General features: G+C 49.4%; 2 protein-coding genes, 1 non-coding gene and 1 pseudogene across 7 annotated transcripts in view; 3 read left to right on the top strand and 1 right to left on the bottom strand.

Annotated features, from left to right (window-relative positions):
* LOC105472427 (phosphatidylinositol-5-phosphate 4-kinase type 2 beta) overlaps positions 1-6,635 on the top strand; it is a 40,521-nt gene extending 33,886 nt beyond the window's left edge. For 3 of the 5 annotated variants that reach the window (XM_071083048.1, XM_071083049.1, XM_071083050.1), the window contains exon 10: positions 224-4,288. In XM_071083048.1, the coding sequence (XP_070939149.1) occupies positions 224-304 (81 nt within the window). In that variant the 3' untranslated portion in view covers positions 305-4,288. Of the gene's footprint in view, positions 1-223; positions 4,289-6,164 lie in introns of those variants that run through there. The other 2 variants (XR_011615801.1, XR_011615800.1) reach the window with 2 other exon arrangements.
* LOC105472272 (proteasome 20S subunit beta 3) lies at positions 6,068-17,885 on the bottom strand. Its single transcript, XM_011725358.2, has 6 exons — positions 17,728-17,885; positions 17,223-17,407; positions 13,964-14,071; positions 9,672-9,849; positions 7,724-7,818; positions 6,068-6,158 (listed from the first exon to the last, which is right to left on the bottom strand). The coding sequence occupies exons 1-6, from the start codon at positions 17,728-17,730 to the stop codon at positions 6,110-6,112; spliced, it is 618 nt and encodes a 205-aa protein (XP_011723660.1). The 5' UTR covers positions 17,731-17,885; the 3' UTR covers positions 6,068-6,109.
* LOC112424993 (U6 spliceosomal RNA) lies at positions 14,603-14,698 on the top strand (annotated as a pseudogene).
* A 799-nt stretch (positions 17,886-18,684) lies between the features above and the next one.
* Positions 18,685-18,758, top strand: TRNAN-GUU (transfer RNA asparagine (anticodon GUU)). The gene has a single exon. It is a non-coding gene; the product is annotated as a tRNA-Asn (tRNA).
* Positions 18,759-20,422: the final 1,664 nt, after the last annotated feature.

Genomic DNA, 20,422 nt, shown 5'->3' with positions numbered 1-20,422 from the left:
TCTACTTCGGTACAGGCCTGGGGTTATAAATCACAGGAGCGGGGCCAAGACAGTTCAGGACTGGTGGGCCACTTCCTGAGGTAGTCTGCTCGGTCTTGGTGGGGCCGGGGGTGGTATTCAGCTCTGATACTAAGAGGCTTCTGAATACCCTGGCTCCTCCCAGGTGCAGCCTCCTGATTGGGGCACAGGAACTCAACCTGAATCAGCCTCTTGTGTATTACAGGCAGGGGCCGAGATCTCGACTGTGAATCCTGAGCAGTACTCCAAACGCTTCAACGAGTTTATGTCCAACATCCTGACGTAGTTATCTTCTACTTTCAGCCAGAGCCAGAGAGCTGGATATGCGGTCGGGGATCGGGAGTTAGGGAGAAGGGTGTATTTGGGCTAGATGGGAGGGTGGGAGCAGAGTCGGGTTTGGGAGGGCTTTAGCAATGAGACTGCAGCCTGTGACACCGAGAGAGACTTTAGCTGAAGAGGAGGGGGATGTGCTGTGTGTGCACCTGCTCACAGGGTATAACCCCACCTTCTGCTTACCCTTGATTTTTGCCCTGCATTTGACACCCAGGTTAAAAAGGGGTTCCCTTTTTGTTACCTTATAACCTTTTAAGATACCTTGGGGCTAGAGATGACTTTGTGAGTTTATTTGGGTTTTGTTTCTGAAATTTCATTGCTCCAGGTTTGCTATTTATAATCATATATTTCATCACCCTACCCACCCTCCCCATCCTTGCTGAGCTCTCAGTTCCCTTCAGTTAAAGAGACACCCATTAGACCCAGGACAAGGGTCCTTTCAGAGCCAAGTGCTCTGATGCCAGGTTGGAGAGGTCAGACACCTCGCCCTGCTGCATTTGCTCTTGTCTGGATTAACTTTGTAATTTTATGGAGTATTGTGCACAACTTCCTCCACCTTTCCCTTGGATTCAAGTGAAATGTTGCATTATTCCTCCATCCTGTCCGGAACATACCAGGTCAGCACCAGACATCTCGGATCAGAATCAGAGATCTCAGAGGGGAATGAGTTCATCCTCATGGGATGGTGAGGGGCAGGAAAGCGGCTGGGCTCTCGGACACCTGGTTCTCAGAGAACCCTGTGATGATCACCCAAGCCCCAGGCTCTCTTAGCCCCTGGAGTTCAGAAGTCCTCTCTGTAAAGCCTGCCTCCCACTAGGCCAAGAGGAACTAGAGTACCTTTGGATTTATCAGGACCCTCATATTTAAATGGTTATTTCCCTTTGGGAAAACCTTGGAAACTGATATATCAAATGAGGTCCTGTGCCCTCGTTCTATTTCCTTCCTTCTGACCTCCTCCCAGGCACTCTCACTTCTAGCCGAGCTCTTAGCTCTGGGCGAATCTCCAAGCTCCTGGAGTGCTCTTTTGCAGAGACACCTCCTTAAGCCAGGAGATCTGGCTCCCTGTGCCTGGAGAGTTACAGCCAGCAAGGTACCCCCATCTTAGAGTGTGGCGTCCAGACGTGAGGTGGCTTCCTAGTTACATGAGGATGTGATCCAGGAAATCCAGTTTGGGAGCTCGACGTGGGTTTTGACCTGGCCCCGCTTTGGGGCTGTTTTTTCTTGTTGCCCCGCTCTAGACTTTTAGCAGATCTGTGGCCCACAGGCTTTTTTGGAAGGAGTGGCTTCTTGCAGGTGTTCCACCTGCATTCGGAGCCTGCCACCTGGGCCCTCAGAACTGAGCCACGGACTGCTCTGGCCAGGAGAGGAACAGCCCTGTTGCTCTGCATTGGGGGAGGTACATTCCTGCATCTTCTCACCCCCTCAACCAGGAACTGGGAATTTGGGATGAGATATGGTCAAACTTGTAGATAACCCCAAAGATGTGAAGATCGCTTGTGAAACCATTTTGAATGAATAAATTGGTTTCCTGTGACTCCTTCCAAACCTGGCCAAGCTCAGCTTGCGAAGCAGGAACGAGCACTGTCTCTGTGCCTGACTCAGCATACAGGTCAGGAAAGAATGGAGATGGCATTCTTGGACTTCAGTGGGGCTGCTGGATTGGATGGGAAACCATTCTGGAAGAGGCAGATGGGGGTCAAACCACTGCCCTGGCCCCAGGAAGGGGCCATAGGTAGGTCTGAACAACTGCCGCAAGACCGCTACATGACTTAGGGAACTTGAAACCAACTGGCTCATGGAGAAAACAAATTTGACTTAGGAAAGGATTATGTAGGAATAATGTTTGGGCTTGATTTCCCCGTGTCATAATGAAGAATGCAAGTTTGGATCTGCTCCTCGTCAGGCCCAGCATCTCTGAAGCTTGGAAAACTGTCTTCCAACAGTCTCCATGGCCTTGGGCTCCCACCGGCTTCTCTGCGTTTGGTCTGCTGATCATGTTGCCATAATGTGTTTGGAAAGTGTAACACATTCTTAGCGGTTAAAGACGACTACCAGGTATCTAACTTGTTTAACATTGAGAGTGTGTGTGTGTGTGTGTGTGTGTGTGTGTGTTGTATATTGTTTACAGTTTGAGAGGTAGCATTCTGTTTCAAATGCTTTTTGTTTTTCTGACAGTATTGTTGACTGGGTCACAACATTTTGAGCTGTGGTATGGTGGATTTTCAGTTTTTTTTTTTTTTTAAAGGTCATTCGCTGTGCTCTCTTCAAAACCTTGAGTTTGGCCCCTAATGTTTGGCATTCTAATGTTTAAAAGCTATTTATCTTGCTTTATACAAGTTTCCTTTCTCTTCTTTTCATTATGATACTCTATTTGGTCTGCAGTTTGAATGTAGAGAAAGTGGACTGATTCCCCAAGCACTTTCTGCCCCTACTCTTTCCTCCTTGGGTCCCGCCATTCTTTTACTGGGCAGCCGAAGGCATCGGAGGGCAAGTGACTACCCTCAGCCTCACTCCCTGGGGCCATGAAGAAAAGCTCAACAGTCTCATGGCATCTCCGAATAATGTTGGGTCTCCCAAGAAGAAAGGTGTAAGAATAAGGACATGGCTGATTGGGCAAGGCCAGGATAGGGCTAAGGCCAGGATTCCTGGCTGGCATCCAGTCACCCCTTCTCCCGTCCTTCTCCCTCTTCCACATGTCCACAGCCGAGACACTGTAGTCTCCCAGCCACAGTGACGAGTGCCCTGGAAACTCCACTGACCTCTAGATGAAGGTCCCTGGCCCTGGTTCCTGTTAATTAACCACTGGGTATTTGTGTCCCCCAGCACAGACTCCTTTTCTGTGCCCTGCGGCTTGGGGTCACGGGGCTTGCCAGGAAGCCACAGTGGAGGGGCGCAGACTGAAGCAGTGCTCCACCTCTCCTTGTTTCTCTAGCTCAGGGGTTGCTGGTCTGTGGCAGGCGCCACGAGTGGCCCCTGTGGCTGTTCTCAGTGGCAGTCTCCTAAGTTCCCAACCACAGGCAGCTCTTTGTCCTCTCTCCCTACTTCACTCTTTCTCTTGCCTGTACTTTCGGCCTCAAATGGGCCTGCTGGTAGCGCTCAGGGTGAGGCTAGACTCCTGCCCTGCCTTTCCTGTCTTCATGGTCTGCCAGGGCATGCCTTGGGGAGGTGGATCAAAGATAGGACTTTTCTCAGTAGCCAGTCCTACCTCCCAGTTGTCTTTTTACCAGTTAAGGGTGGGAGAGAAAACGGCAGCACCCCAGCATGTGAGTTACTCAGGTGTTGGGGGCCAGAAGGGACAGTGTGTTTAAACAACCTTCAGAGCTCTGGCCTTAAACCTGTGGCCCCCCCCACCAAGTCTAGGAGCCTCATCTCTTTCTGGCAGTCATGCGGGCAGGGGGTCCTGAAAGGGAAAACCCATTCAGACAACTGTTCCCCAATCTACCAGCCATCTGCAGGGGCAGTGACGCGGCCTCTCCCTCCTCTAGAATGTGCCGCTTATGAAGAGTGCCCCACGGGGAAGAGGAGACTCAGCTGTCCTTCAGTAGCTTGTGCCAGTATCCCAGGGCAGAAGTTTCCACAGGAGCCTCTTGCCCTTGCTCAGAGCCACTTTGTGAGGCGGTGGGAGCCAACACCCTTGGGGGAGGGGCAGTGCTGCTCAGCACACCCCAGCATCAGGTCAGATCATTGAAATTAAAAAATGTGAATGAAGTTCATATCTACCTTTTGGGGAAACAGGACAAACCACCACCCCACCAAGTGTGTGACTTCTCCATATCCCATTGCAGTTTCCATTTTTTAAATAGGAATTTTCAATCCCCCGTGCTTGTCTAACGTCCGCTTTAAACAGTTCGAGACCCTGTTACTGTTTGAAAATGCATGCATGTTACAATGAATCTCCAACCTGAGGAAAAAAATAAAACTCAAAAAGCTTTGTGTAGATCTGTTATGTGTGAGTCCTTGGGAAATGAACCTTTTTTTTTCTTTCCAGAATTAAAAAGTTTTGGTCCTAGCTTTAGAGGCAGCTTCGGCTAAATCAATGTATGGCTTGAGTTTGGAGAAACAATATTGTCAATGACATCCCGCTTTCAGATGCAATTAATAAGCAGTGGTTAAAAGCACAGCACCACTGGCTGGGTGTGGTGGCTCATACCCAGTACTTGGGGAGGTCACAGCAGGAGGATCGCTTGAGCCCAGGAGTTCAGGACCAGTCTGGTAACATAGTGAGATCCCATCTCTACAAAACAAGAATTAGCTGGATATGATGGCACTTGTCTATAGTCCCAGCTACTCCGGAGGCTGAGGTGGGAAGATCACTTGAGCTTGGGAGGTTGAGGCTGTAGTGAGCCATGATTGCACCACAGCACTCCAACCTGGGCAATAACGAGACTCTTAAGGAAAAAACAAAACACCACAGCACCAGGGCCAATCCGCCTGTTAGCTGTTACCACCATGCACGTGGAAGAATGGACAAACCACCCCCTCCTCCAGTGTGTAGAGCGAACTCTGGCTAGGAGCCACTCACCTGACATAACTTTGAACATGTCACCTCTGTGCACATCATCTACTCCATCTGGGCACTTAACTTAAAACCTAGCGGTTCTCAAAGTGCGGTCTTGGACCAGCAGTGTCATTAGCACCTGGCAGTCAGAAATGCAAATTCTTAGGTTCCAACCCAGATCTCCTGAATCAAACTTTTAATGAGCCCTCCAGGTGATTCCGATGGGGGCTAACGTTTGGGAACCACTCTGCTATGCAAACATGAGGCCATCTATGTACTACAGGTTGCAAGCTGGAATCATTTGGGGGAATTTTGGAATAGACAGGTGCCCTGGCCCCTAAAAGGCCAATTAAATCAGAATCTCAAGGGGTGGGATCAAGGTATGTGTTTTAGGAGTTCCACAGGTGACTAATGTGCTGGCCAGGTTAAGAAACACTAGACTGCCGGGCGCGGTGGCTCAAGCCTGTAATCCCAGCACTTTGGGAGGCCGAGACGGGCGGATCACGAGGTCGGGAGATCGAGACCATCCTGGCTAACACGGTGAAACCCCGTCTCTACTAAAAAAATACAAAAAAAAAACTAGCCGGGCGAGGTGGTGGGCGCCTGTAGTCCCAGCTACTCAGGAGGCTGAGGCAGGAGAATGGCGTGAACCCGGGAGGCGGAGCTTGCAGTGAGCTGAGATCCGGCCACTGCACTCCAGCCTGGGCGACAGAGCGAGACTCCGTCTCAAAAAAAAAAAAAAAAAAAAGAAACACTAGACTACTTATGGATACTTGGCCAAATATCTACCTGAAGCAATAAAAGATCTCAGGGTTTTCCCATAGAGTTTGAAAAGGATTCTAAGCTCTGGAGTCAACGGAACATGAGTTTATGTCCTTGCTTTACCACGTATTAAAGTAGACTTGGGTAAGTTATTTAACTGTCCTTCTTCTCCAAACAAGGATAATCTCAACTACCTTGAGTCATGATGATGAATAAATTCTAGACCATGTAAAGCACTTGTGTGGGGCCTAGCACAGGGAGCATGCAGCAAGTGACATGTGGATTGTCCCCACTGGCACGCACCCGTGGAGTAGAGCGTGAGCCAGAAAGCAAGCCGAGGGCCAGGCCACACACACCAAGTGGCTGGCTGTAGCTGCCCAGCTAGGGCAGAGATCTGCGGAAAGGCATCAAAGACAAAGAAGCAGGAGTGAAAGACAGGCTATTTTATTTCAAAAAAAAAAAAAAAAAAAAAAAAAAAAGTGGGCTCTGGGAACAGGGTTAGTCCATTCGGGCCTTCAGTGTCCTGGTGGTGATTTTGTCCTTCTCGCTGCAGAGGAAGAAAATCACAAGAAAACAACATCTCTACCCATCTGGACCGTGACTGTGACTAGCTCTCCTGGCCCTCAGCACCGAGCCCTCAAGCCCTGGGGTAAGGGAGCAGAACAAATGACTGCCCGCTGCCTCTAGGTGTAACTATCCTGCTCTAGTTCATTCCTGCTGGCTCATCTCTTCTGCCTGTGGTGAGGAAGGAGGGACAGGAACAGAGACCTGGGCAGACTTTCCACAGCTGGAACCACCTCGAGGAGGCTTTCCCAGAAAATGATTCTGGGAAAGGGCGACTTCACAGCTCTCCAAAGAAGGGAAGGAGCTTGGCTGGATGCGGTGGCTCATGCCTGTAATCCTAGCACTTTGGGAGGCCAAGGTGGGTGGATCACGAGGTCAGGAGTTCAATACCAGCCTGACCAGCATGGTGAAACCCCATCTCTACTAAAAATACAGAAAGTGGGCGTGGTGGCATGTGCCTGTAATCCCAGCTACTCAGGAAGCTGAGGCAGGAGAATCGCTTGAACCCAGGAGGCGGAGGTTGCAGTGAGCCAAGATAGCACCAGTGCACTCCAGCCTGGGTGACAGAGCGAGACTCATCTCAAAAAAAAAAAAAAAAAAAAAAAAGAAGAAGGGAAGGAGCTCCTCCAAGCCTAGAGAACAAGCCACTTAGGAAGGAGAAGGTGTGGTTTCACCCCAAAGAACATTAAAAAACCTTCGGTGGTAAATTCTGTTTTTTGGGTTTTTTTGAGACAGAGTCTCACTCTGTTGCTGGAGTGCAATGGCGCTATCTTGGCTCACTGCAACCTCCGCCTCCCAGGTTTAAGCAATTCTGCCTCAGCCTCCTGAGTAGCTAGGATTACAGGCGCACACATGATGCCCAGCTAATTTTTGTATTTTAGTAGAGACCATGTTAGCCAGGCTGGTCTCGAACTCCTGACCTTGTGATCCGCCTGCCTCAGCCTCCCAAAGTGCTGGGATTACAGGCATGAGCCACCGCGCCCGGCCAAATACTGTTTCATGGTAATTAAGCAGGCTATCCCCCGAAAGGGTCCAAATGCTTATCCTGCAATGTAGGAAAGTGGTTGGAAGGACACCTCCTATTCTATCCAATCAGGTTCCTGGTGATGTCTCCAAACAAGAGGACAAGGGGGATGGCACTTAGGGAGCTGGCTGGGGCTTGGAAATTGGTCCCTAGAGCCCAGAACATCATATAGATCTGGGCTGGAGAGAGGATGCAAGCCACCTAAAATTTCAATCCATTTGTAGTAGCTTTGCTGTGGCTCACCCCAACACAGATCCCTGAGACTTTGGGGACATTGTTAAGGAAGAAATGTCTCTTGAGAGCACGGGTCACAGAACCTCAGCTGACAGAGGCCAGAGGAAGCTGGGTAGGCTGCCAGCTACCAGCCATAGGTAGGCATGGACTTTTGCTCATCCAGGACAGCCAAAAGCACCTTTCTTATCTCATACCTGACCAGGGGGCTGGGAAAATGGGGTGTATGCTTGTGGAGAAGGGAGAGGCAGGGTGTCTGCAGAGCGTCTAGACTTCTCCCAGCCCATACTCACATGATGTGGACAATAACTCCCATGCCTGACACTGCATCCCGGTCCACAGCATTCAGCATGGCTTGGGAGATGGTTTCAAACAGGTGTTCTGGATCCTGCCAACAGAGTGGGACCCCTTGAGACCACAGCCTCTGGCTCTGATTTGGTTTGGTCCCTTAACTCTCTTTTTTCTAGGCTCAAGGTTCCCAGCTCTGGCCTCAAGACATGCCTGAAGTAAGGGATGATTCCCAGGATGTGGGAAGCCCCCCTCAGCTCCTTCCTTGGAAGGAAGCAGAATTATGTAAAGGAAAGTGAAAGAGACGTCAAGCCCTGAATTTCTTTTACTAATCAGCAGTGTGACATTGGGCAAATAGCACGTCCCTTCACTGAGCCTCAGTTTCTTCTCTGTAAAATAGGGAGAAGAATCCCTATTTGGTTCCCATGTGCTTTAGCAGCTGTCTGATGGGCTCTGATCCTGGATATCTTAACAGGTACCTCAAAACCCAACCTGTCTCCAACCACAAACCCACTTTCCCCAAACCTGTTCCTTCTACATTCTGTCTTGGCTAGCCTAGCTGGAGAATCCAGCCATCCTCTATCTCTACCTCCTTCACTTCTGTTTTAAGTGACTAAGTCCCCTTGACAGCTGCCTTCCTGCCTCCCCACTGCCACTGTCTTTGCTCAGGGCCTCAGTGCCTCCTGCAGGCGATAACAGCCTGTCATGTCCACCTAAAGGCACCTGATTCCCTAGGTTCCTTACGGCAGAGGACAGAGTTCAAACTCCTTGGCATGGCATTCAAGGCCCTTTGAGGTCTCATCTGTCTCCAGCATCGTTTCGCACCATGTTTAACCCACACTTCAGCCAGGTTCAGCTCTCTCCAGTCACTGAGCATACCTGGCCATTCCTGTACCTTTGCACAGGCTGTTCCTTCTGCTATCAGACTCTCTTCTTTCCTCTTCTTCCCAACAAACTGCAGTTTAATGGTATTTGGGTGTGTCTTGCTTCACTGGACTGCAGTGGGCCCTTGAAAGCAGACTGTACCTGCTTTCCCCAATGCCCAGGAGAACTGACACTCAATAATGACAGCCGACCCTCGCCGTCGAGCACTATCTAATCTCTTCTCATTTGTTTTTTTGCTCGCTTCGGCAGGACATATACTCATTTGTTTTCCTCAGCACCACTGTGGGTTTTTTTTTTTTGTTTTTTTTTTTTTGAGATGGAGTTTAGCTCTTGTTGCCCAGGATGCAGTGCTATGGCACCATCTTGGCTCACTGTAACCTCTGCCTCCCAGGCTCAAGCGATTCTCCTCAGCCTCCTGACTAGCTGGGATTACAGGTGTGCACCACCATGCCCGGCTAATTTGACATTTTTTTTTTAGTAGAGACAGTTTCTCCATGTTGGTCAGGCTGGTCTTGAACTCCCGACCTCAGGTGATCTGCTTGCCTCAGCCTCCCAAAATACTGTGATTACAGGTGTGAGCCACCGCCCCTGGCCTCCTCAGCACCACTTCTAAGGTAGACTTTCTTATCCCCATTTTACAGTCAAAGTAGTGGAGGCAGAGAAGTAAACTGGCTTCTCCAAGAACAATAACTAACGTGGTGGGTGGATCCAAGTTTCCAACCCAGACAACCTGGTTCCAAAGCCCATTCTGTTGAGCCGCCTCTAACCCTACACTGAGTTAAATGTTTGCTCAACGAATGGATGCGAGAACCCTGTAAACCCAATGTAAGGAATTCTTACTGCTGTGGCAAATATCTAACTGTGGTTTCCCAACAGAAGATGCTCTCCTTTGGAGCCAGTCAGCCCTGGCAGATGGAATTTCTGGATACCCTTCCAAGGAGCAGCAGCTGCGGCTTTCTCTCCCACCTGCACCATTTTCCCCATTACCTGCCACATAAACACATTTTTTTCCTAATGACCAAGGGTGGGTACCTCAGAGCCCAGTCCCACTCCATGCCACCAACATACCATGTTGGGCTCCCAGAGGGACTCGCACATTCCGTACATTTGTTCGGCGCAGGTGCCACTGACCACAAAGTCATCAGTCACCATGGGGCAGCCGATGAGGTCTAGAGAGCAAATGAAGGGCTTGAAGGTCTTCGGGTCCAATCCGGCAATGACTGGCTCAGTGTAGTAGGGGCCAAACCTGTGGGGGCCAGCATCAGAGACAGAAACCAGAACTCAGGAATGCTCACTTTCATGTTCAAGCCTATTCAGACAAGGCCCCGGCCTAGACCCAGACCCAAAGGGAAACTGAGGACCTGTTTAGGAAGATGACCTTTCCCCGAGGCCAGCCCCCTCTCGCTTCTCCTGCCAGCTAGCAATGTTCTAAGACTTCTTCACTTTCTCTTCTTCAACACTGACCTTTCTGTCCTCCTCATCTCTGACCCTCTTGTCCTCCTTTCTTTCAGAATTGTTTTCTTCTAATCCTCCCTCTCTTCACCCAAGGTCCTACCATCACTCAGTCCTCTATGTGTATGTTTATACCTCTACTCCTTTAGAGAAAAGATTGGAGGCAGTTTATATGAAAAACACTGAAAAATAAAACTAAACCATTAAAACATAATACAAGATAACTCAGACTGAACACAAAGTTTTGTTTTGAGCCCCCTCGCAGGCAAGGCACAGAGGGATACTCAGTGGCTGGGTTACTTTCATTGTCTGTCAAAAGGAAATGGCAGCTCATCAGAAACTTGTTCTAGACACTGATCTTTAAGAAAAATCAGTCTTAGGGATCTTTATGTACAGATGATGGTCCCTGACTTATGATGGTTCAACTTAAAATTTTTCAACTTTATGATGGTTCCAAAGTAATAGGCATTTAGTGGAAACTATGCTTTGAAATTTGATCTTTTCCCAGGCTAGCAATATGTGGTACCAAACCCACTCCTAATGCTGGACAGTGGCAATGAGCGGCAGCTCCCAGTCAGCCACACAATCACGAGAGGAAACAACAGATAATTTACACTGTTCTGCTGTGAGCAATTTTTGGATATAGTGTTTTGTGTTTTTGTATCCTATGTCTACAAAATACCCATTTCAAATTACAATATTTTAAACTTACAACATGTTATAAGGTAAGGAGTGTCTGTATAAAATACCAAATAACAAATGGCCAATATCCTCAATAGAGTCAGTAAAGAGATATTATCCATATGTCTTATTGGATCACAGTCATTTCTTTTTTTTTTTTTTTGAGACAGAGTCTTGCTCTGTTGCCCAGGCTGGAGTGCAGTGGCATGATCCTGGCTCACTGCAAGCTCTGCCTCGTGGGTTCAAGCCATTCTCCTGCCTCAGCCTCCCAAGTAGCTGGGACTACAGGTACCCGCCACCATGCCCAGCTAATGTTTTGTATTTTTAGTAGAGATGGGGTTTCACCATGTTAGCCAGCATGGTCTCGATCTCCTGGCCTCATGATCCACCTGCCTCGGCCTCCCAAAGTGCTGGGATTACAGGCGTGAGCCACTGCACCCAGCCTGGATCACAGTCATTTCTAAGGGCATGATCTTCAGTTATAGCTCTAAATAGAAAAACACACACACACACACACACACACACACACACACACACACACAGTTTGAGATTACAGGCATAAGCCACCATGAAAATAACTTTTTTAGGCCAGGCACGATGGCTCACGTTTGTAATCTCAGCACTTAGGGAGGAGGCCAAGGCTGGAGGATTGCTTGAGCCTAGGCATTCAAGACCAACCTAGACAACAAAGTGAGACCCCTGTCTCTACAAAAAAATTTAAAAATTAGCCAGGTGTGGTGGCATGCACCTATGGTCCCAGCTACTCGGGAGGCTGAGGCAGGAGGATTGCTTGCGCCCAGGAGGCAAAGGTTGCAGTGAGCCATGATCGCACCATTGCATTCCAGTCTGGGCAAAAGAGTGAGACTCTGTCTCAAAAAAATAATAATAAAAAATAAAAATAATAAATGACTTACTCTTATTGAAAAGAATAAAAATACATTAGGTTACCTGAAAAATTCTGGATTTTTAGCTACTATTGCCGGGAGCTTCCTCTATGAGCCCATCTGAAATCAGTGGTTTTTCTGGCAGGACAGGCTGAGGCACTGATCTGCAAACCTGAGCAATGTCCAGACTCCTTTTAAAATCTGGACCCTAGAAATACCGTCTACGCACCTCTGAAACACTGCAGGAAAAGTTACTTCAGATGGTAACTTGGCATCAGCATAATAGAATGTTCAAACACAGGCCCTGAACTGTTATAGTATTTGATTTTAAGGTTCTTACCCAGATAATCCCAGATATTATTAACTTTTTTTTTCGTTGGCTGGGCGCAGTGGCTCATGCTTGTAATCCCAGCACTTTGGGAGGCCAAGGCAGGTGGATCACCTGAGGTCACGAGTTCGAGACCAGCCTGGCCAACATGATGAAACTCCGTCTCTACTAAAAATAAAAAAATTAGCCAGGTGCGGTGGCAGGCACCTGTAATCCCAGCTACTCGGAAGCCTGAGGCAGGTTGCTCACCTCAATCTCTACCTCCCAGGTTCAAGCAATTCTCCTGCCTCAGTTTCCTGAGTAGCTGGGATTACTGGCGTATTGCCACTATGCTCAGCTAATTTTTGTATTTTTATTGGAGACAGGGTTTCACCATGTTGGTCAGCCTGGTTTCTTAATTCCTGACCTCAGGTGATACACCCATCTCGGCCTCCCAAAGTGCTGGAATTACAGGCGTGAGCCACCACGCCCGGCCTATTTTTTATTTCTTTTGAGACTAAGTCTCACTCTGTCACCAAGGCTGGAGTGCAGTGGCATGATCTTGGCTCACTACAACCTCTACCTCCCAGGTTCAACAATTCTCATGCCTCAGCTTCCCGTGTGGCTGGGATTACAGGCATGCACCACCACACCCAGCTAATTTTTGTATTTTTAGTAGAGATGAGGTTTCACCATGTTGACCAGGCTGGTCTCGAACTCCTGACCTCAAGTGATCCACCTTCCTTGGCCTCCCAAAGTACTAGGATTACAGGCATGAGCCACTGCGCCCAGCAAGCCATTTCCAAATATGAGTTAATTGCTACAACTTTATAAGACTTTTTGCTGGGCGCGGTGGCTCATACTTGTAATCCCAGCACTTTGGGAGGCCGAGGTGGTAGATTAGTTGAGGTCAGGAATTCAAGACCAGCCTGACCAGCATGATGAAACCCCGTCTCTACTAAAAAAAAAAAAAAGCCAGGTGTGATGGCACACGCCCGTAATCCCAGCTATTCAGGAGGCTGAGGCAGGAAGATCACTTGGACCCAGGAGGTGGAGATTGCAGTGAACCATGACTGCGCACCAGGGTGACAAAGCAAGACTCCATCTCGAAAAAAAAAAAAAGAAATGACAAGTCCTTTCAGTTTTGAAAGCTAAAGAGTATTTTTACAAATTGCAAAAATTACTTCAAAATAAAAAGTTAAAAGGAAAAAAAAAAAAAAAAGAGCTTGGGCTGGGTGTGGTGGTTCACACCTATAATCCCAGGACTTTGGGAGGCCAAGGCAGGTGGATCACCTGAGATCAGGAGTTTGAAACCAGCCTGACCCACATGGTGAAACCCCATCTCTACTGAAAATACAAAAATCGTCTGGGTGTGGTGATGTGGACCTGTAGTCCCAGCTACATGGAAGGCTGAGGCAGAAAAATTGATTGAACCTGGGAGGTGGAGGTTGCAGTGAGCCGAGATCGTGCCACTGCACTCCAGCCTGGGCGACAGAGCAAGACTCCGTCTCAAAAAAAAAAAAAAAAAACAGAGCTCAACTTGTATTCTGGCCACCCAGGTTTGCCCAGAGGTAGAAAGCACCCACAGGGTCTCCGTTCAATTCCATCCCAGATTTCTGCACTGAATTCTACAGTTAGGCCCCTTGTTTCTCACCATAAAGCCCTCAAAAAGAACTGACGAAAATGAACACCCCATTCCTAGGCTCCCTGCTATTCCCGAGAAGCCAGTGCTGACAGAATAGCTCTAGAGTAAGGGTGGCTCCTGCTGGGAGACCCCAGAACAGTCTAACAGTGGGACTAATTCTTTTGCCTAGATGCAAACTTATCTGCTATGTGCATTCCTTGCCTTCTTCCAATGTAAGTATTTTCTTTCCTATTTGGTTGTCAGGCCCAAAGAAAACACACCCATAAAATAAGAATATTATCCTGCAAATAAGAGATGGAAAAACAAGGAGAATCCCCTTCCTCAGCACCTACTCCGTACTACATTCAAAGGTTGTCTGCATTCCCTCAGTGCTAGCTACACTTGCACTCACCGTTTCTCATACAAGAGATTGGCCACCATGCTCATGAGGGTATAAGGTTTGATCTGCCGACCTTCCTTCAACTCATACAGGTTCAGCCGGAACTTGAGGCGCTGGGCACTGAGGTAGGAGAAAAGTGAGTGAGTAAGTCATTATTGAATATCCCCAAGTGTCTACCCTGTTGAGGTCAGGGGCACATAAGGAGACACCTCATCTCAGTCCCTGCCCAGGGAAAACTGCAGTCTTACATGTGTTAGGAAGTAGCAACTGGTGCTCACTTTGGCAGCACATATACATATACATATACACATATACACATATATACATACACATATATACACACACACACACACACATATATATATATATTTTTTTTTTTTGAGATGGAGTCTTGCTCTGTTGCCCAGGCTAGAGTGCAGTGGCAGGATCTGGGCTCACGGCAACCTCCGCCTCCTGGGTTCACGCCATTCTCCTGCCTCAGCCTCCCAGGTAGCTGGGACTACAGGCGCCCGCCACCACGCCAGCTAATTTTTTTGCACTTTTAGTAGAGATGGGGTTTCACTGTGTTAGCCAGGATGGTCTCGAACTCCTGACCTCATGATCTGCCTGCCTCGGCCTCCCAAAGTGCTGGGATTACGGGCGCGAGCCACTGCACCTGGCCTGGAAGCACATATACTAAAACTGGAAAAATACAGAGAAGATTAGCAGAAGGATGACATGCAGATTTGTGAAGCATTCCATATAAAAAGTTTTAGGCTGGGCGCAGTGGGTCACACCTGTAATCCCAGCACTTTGGGAGATTGAGGCGGGTGGATCGCTTGAGCTCAGGAGTTCAAGCCAAGCCTGGGCAACGTAGTGAAATCTTGTCTCTTACAAAAAATACAAAAATTAGCTAGGCATGGTGGCGCACACCTTAGTCCCAGCCACTTGGGAGGGTGAGGTGGAAGGATCACTTGAGCCCTGGAGTTAGAGGTTGCAGTGAGTTAAGTTTATGTCACCAGTCTGGGTGACCAAAAAAAAAAAGAAAAAAAGAGCAGCACCAACTGCTGTGCTATGTGCTAACAGACCTGAAAGGTGCCTTAGAAAAAGGCCACTTGGCAGCCGGGCGCAGTGGTTCATGCCTGTAATCCCAGCACTTTGGGAGGCCGAGGTGGGCGGATCACGAGGTTAGGAGATTAACACCATCCTGGCTAACATGGTGAAACCCTGTCTCTACTAAAAATACAAAAAATTAGCTGGCCGTGGTGGCGGGCCCATGTAGTCCCAGCTACTTGGGAGGCTGAGGCAGAGTGGCGTGAACCCAGGAGGAGGAGTTTACAGTGAGCTGAGATTGCGCCACTGCACTCCAGCCTGGGCGACAGAGCGAGACTCCCGTCTCCAAAAAGAAAAAGGCCACTTGGCAGCTTTGGTGAAAAAAGGAAAAAAGGTCACAGCTTGCCAGTTCCATTTCAGAGCCCCAGGATAGGCCCCTGCATAGAGCAGACCAATGCCACACCTGCTGGAGGCAAAGCAGTGTCTCAGGACACTAGAGCAAAGAGCCTTAGAAATGACTTGAGCTTCATCTTCCAGGTAGGGAAACCGAGGCCTAGTGAAATGGGCAGTTATTGCCCACAAGCAAGCAAACGCGGTGAGAAAAGCCCTCTGAAGAAAAGGAAATGGTGTGAGAACAGCAGTGACTGGAGAGGGGAAGGCTCACAGGAGACTTCACACTGACAGGAACCCCAGGATGTCATTCTCTGACTCTACCAGGATAGGAAAAAAGGGCTGCGAGATCTCAGTAAGTGTTATGTTCTTGAGACTCAGGGAGTTTTAAGAGAAATGAGAACATTTTCTTTTTTAATTGCCTTCTTTTTATTTCTGAGACAGAATCTCACTCTGTTGCCCAGGCTAGAGTGCAGTGGCACAATCTCAGCTCACTGCAACCTCTGTCTCTCAGGTTCAAGCAATTCTCCAGCCTTAGCCTCCCGAGGAGCTGGGATTACAGGTAATCACAACCACGCCCAGTTAATTTCTGTATTTTTAGTAGAGACAAGGTTTCACCATGTTGGCCAGGCTGGTCTGGAACTCCTGACCTCAAGATATCCGCCCACCTCCCAAAGTGTTGGTATTACAGGTGTGAGCCACCGCGCCTGGCCAAAATGAGAACATTTTCTGACAGGCATCCACCCACACTTGTGAGCTAGTCTCTCCACCTTCTAGGAAACAAATCCAGGACCTGCCGCTCCTCAGGCCACCAGTACCCTGCAGCACCTGCCCCCTGTGACCACATATTCCCTCCTGAAAGCCTATCGCCATTCCTTTCCTCTCTTATTATTATCTGGTTTCTCTTGTCGCCTCACTGCTAAATGTAAGGTTCAGCTCTTAAACTGCTACTCATTATTTCCCTCTCTACAGACTTTGTCTCTCCAGAATCTGCTCCCATAGATTTGGCACATTGCCAATGCTTCCCCAACCCTGAGATGTAATATCAAAACCCCAACTGTTTGTAAGATGTTTCTGTTGGGCTTGCCTTGTCCCCTCAAAATTGGTGTCAAAATCAAAGTCAGGCCAGGTGCGGTAGCTCATGCCTGTAATCTCAGCACTTTGGGAGGCTGAGGCAGGTGGATCACTTGAGGTCAGGAGTTCCATACCAGCCTGGCCAACATGGTGAAACCCTGTCTCTACTAAAAATACAAAAATTAGCCAGGCATGGTGGTGCGTGCCTGTAGTCCCAGCTACTCAGGAGGCTGAGGCACAAAAATCGCTTGAGCCTGGGAGGTGGAGGTTGCAGTGAGCCAAGATCACGCCGCTGAGCTCCAGCCTGGGTGACAAAGCAAGTCCCTGCCTCAAAAAAAAAAAAAAAAAAAAAAAAAAAAAGAGAAAAAAGGGAGGGACACGTTTCTGGAGACAGTCTCGCTCTTTAGGGACTGAGCGCTGACTTCGGCCTTAGAGAGACTCGCGTGGGAATCTTGGCTCATTGACTTTGCTTCTTGGGCAAGACACTCTCTGAGACCCTCAGTTTCCTAATCTGCAAAATGGGATGGCAACATGGAATCCTCAGGGAGAGGATTAAGTAAGTCCATGAATGTGAGGTGTTTTCCACAGAGCCTGGCACAGCGGAAATGCGGGTAAAAGTTGGTTAGGATACATCTCTGTATCGCTATGGTGTGCGGCAAAGTCTCAAACTCACTGGTGGTGTGTGGTAGATGACTGACACCTTGGCCGGTCAAGACGCCAGGGGAGGATGGTCCAAGAAGAGACCTGGGTGTGGGCAGGGACCCTTGAAACTTACACTGTCTGGACGTCAGTGGCGAGCCCGGCCAGACCGATGTACAGCCGGTCACCCATTGGAAAGATCTTCTGGAAGTCCGTGGTCACCATCTGGGCCTGGATCCCGAAGCGCCTGTCTGCAGCGATGGCCACACAGTTCTTCCCCTTCATGGCCATGACGGCCCCTCCGTTATAGGACATAATAGACTAGGACAGACAGAGCGAAGGGGTCAGCGCGGGGGGTCAAACGCTGCGACAGCCCCCGGCCCAGCTCCTGATGCGGAGGCTCCTGTACGCCCGTTCTCCATTCCGGAGGCGCCTGAACCCCTGGTTCTCCAGCTGGGATGAGCACTGTGTGGCGGCGATGAGCCGCACTCACCCTCTTGGTCCTCACCGGGGTCCGCTCCCCTCGAACTGAAACCGTTTCCTTCCATCGACCCTTGGCCCTTTTCGTCCCCAAGCCTCTCCCGACCCCCTCCGCTTCTCAATCCTTCCCTGTGCTCCTTTGCTTTAACTCCCCGTCTCACCATGATTGCGGTGTACTAGGACCCCTCGATCGCCGGAGCAATTCCAGTAAACCGGGTCTAGCCTTCACTGCGCAACCGCTCTCGCTGCTGTCTCTTTATTGGCTGATAGGCGGACTCTTCCTGGACATCTGGGCTTTCTATTGGTCCCGCATCCCTGTCGGTCAGCAGTACAGGTAGTTTGGTTGCAAAGTCAAAACGGAGGCGGGAAAAGCGGAAGTGAAAAGTCACTGTGGGTGCGGAAGAGGCTTGCAACACGGTGCATAGTGGGATCTCGGCGGACCTGACTCGGGACTGGGGGCGGAGCCTGCGCGCACGTGGGCTGGTGAAACTGGGGGCTGCGGCCCCAGATGAAGGGGCACCGTGACGCTTATCACCGTGATGTATGAGTTCGTCCTATTAGTCGTGCTAGCTTATTTATTCACTCCAGAAATCCTTACGTTTACTGTGTACCAGGCACTTGCCTAGGCTCTGAATAGTCACTGGCCCACAACAGTGCCTGGTATATACGAGGCGCCCATTAAATGTAAATTTAATGATGCAGGTGGGAAGTGGAAGGCGTCGCGGGTAGGCGTCGTGGGTATTCTGCGGCTGCAGGGGTTCAGCTGCGAAGGGGAGTTTGGAAGCCCAAGGCTGTTCTGATTTGGGGGACTTCCTGCGCGCCGACTTCACGTATCTTCAATCTCAGGTCACCCTAAAAAAGGATGTTCCGGGCCTCTCCACGTTTGAGGTAGAACCTGAGGACAGCCAGTCGACCTCTCGCCAAGCCAATGGAGGAAGGGGGTGCACGTTCCGCGTCCTCTCTTCCCAAGCCCTTTCGTCCCCCTCCCCCATCAGGATCCTTCCCTTTCTCCCCCGGGTTCCACTTATTTCGCCCGATGGCGGCATCTCTTACGGCGTCTGCACCGTCCAGGCTCGCTCCCATTGACTCGACTCACCACCACGCCAGCAATCGTCGCGGTCTCTGTGGCGCAATCGGTTAGCGCGTTCGGCTGTTAACCGAAAGGTTGGTGGTTCGAGCCCACCCAGGGACGCGGTGGGTTTTTTTTTTTTTTTTTGTCTTTTGGGTTTTGTTCCCCCCGCCCCCCGTAAGATAAAAACCTAAGCCTTTTACTCAAAAGCCAAATTTTGCATAGAAATGGCAGCAGCAATACTTTTTCTAGGAGAATCACTGTTCTTGAAAATTCTTTGCTGCTCAGTCAATAATGGGATAATTTATCCAGCACTTCCCTCCACACCCCCCACCCCGCCTCCAAGCTGGATGGCAGGAAACCTAAAGACAGAGGTTTTTGTTTCACTGTGCAAGGAACATGTTTCAGGATGCATTTTTTCGTAGGATTAGGCATGAATTTACAGTGGAGGTTCGACAGTTTTTTATTGTCTGCCTCAATCGATATTACAATCTCCAAATACTACATTTGGAAGGGAAGGGAATGAGAGAGAGACACACAGAGAAACAGGTATGAAGAGAAACAAAGATGAGAAAGGGAGAACATTGTTGTGATACAAGGAAAGAAGGGACATGACAGACAACTAGGCAGGCTGAGTGCGGAAGACCCCAAGACAGAGAGAGGGACAATAGACACATTTAAAGTGAGAAGCATCAGAAAAAAAAGGAAAACAATACATTTTTTTCCCCCTTGAACTACACAGAGAAGTGGGGGAGGAGGATGTGGAAAGAGAAGCAGAAACTGACCAAGGACCTTGTTTGGGGGAGATAAAAGGTATAAAGGACACAGAGGTAAAGACGTTCCGGAAAGCATTAGAGGAGCCGCCCTCTCCTGTCTCGTCACCATTTTTAAAGGGATCTGAGCCTCGCAATAGCTCTTGGTATATGCTGGAGATAATTGCCTAGATTTCCCGCGTTCCTGTCCTCTGCGAGCCTCTAGCCTGTGACAGACACTGTGACTCTTCTGATGCACTTGTCAGCTAGAGGACCGCGTGAGATGCAAACACAAAATCAAGGGGCGCCTAATGTTTGCCGAGGCGCATTCCTGGGCGCGGCGGGAGCCTCGACCTTTGTGGAGGAGAATGTGCAAAGTACTCTTAAGCAGTTCTCATAGACACTTGGTCTCTGCAGATTCGGCTCAAAGGAGGCCTCTTGTGAAAGCCCACCCAAGTACTCACTCACCCTTAGCGCTCACATCAGAAGCGGTGGGCGCTAAAGGGACAGGCTGTGTGTGCCTCAGGGTTTGCACCCACCGGCCTGTGAGCACCCCGCGCAAAAGCCAGGCTCTTGTGCCTTGAGTCCCCAGTTCCTAGCGCAGCATTTGACACTGGCACATGACAGGTGCTTCTCTGTCGGCTAGCAGTAGAACAAAAGACTAGAAAACTCTTCCGATGTGGGAGGAGCTGGTCAGAAGGTTCTCCTGAGAAACCAGAAAGGCCAGGAATGTGGGGACTACTCATCAAGGACGCAAAAGATGAAAATGGAGTTTTAATGGGTAATGGGGTCTTAGCACACTCCTTTAGCGGTTCTCTCCTGTCCGGCGCTTAACAACCGAGGAATAAGTGGATGGACCCCGGTGGTCCCTCGGGAAGCCCTCCAGGATTCATGGGCCGCAGAGGAACGCCAACCTCCTTCCCACTGGCTGATAATGCCCCGAGGGGCAGCCCCTAGGTGTCCGTGTGGTTGGTGGGTGGGATCCAGATCTCCGCAAAGGCCCTGTTACGGGTTTCTCTTGTTCGGGGTCTTGTA

The sequence above is a fragment of the Macaca nemestrina genome, chromosome 17 (assembly GCF_043159975.1).
Source record: "Macaca nemestrina isolate mMacNem1 chromosome 17, mMacNem.hap1, whole genome shotgun sequence".
Taxonomy (NCBI): domain Eukaryota; kingdom Metazoa; phylum Chordata; class Mammalia; order Primates; family Cercopithecidae; genus Macaca; species Macaca nemestrina.
Note: the sequence above shows the minus strand (reverse complement) of the source record. Positions and strands in the feature narration are given on the sequence as shown.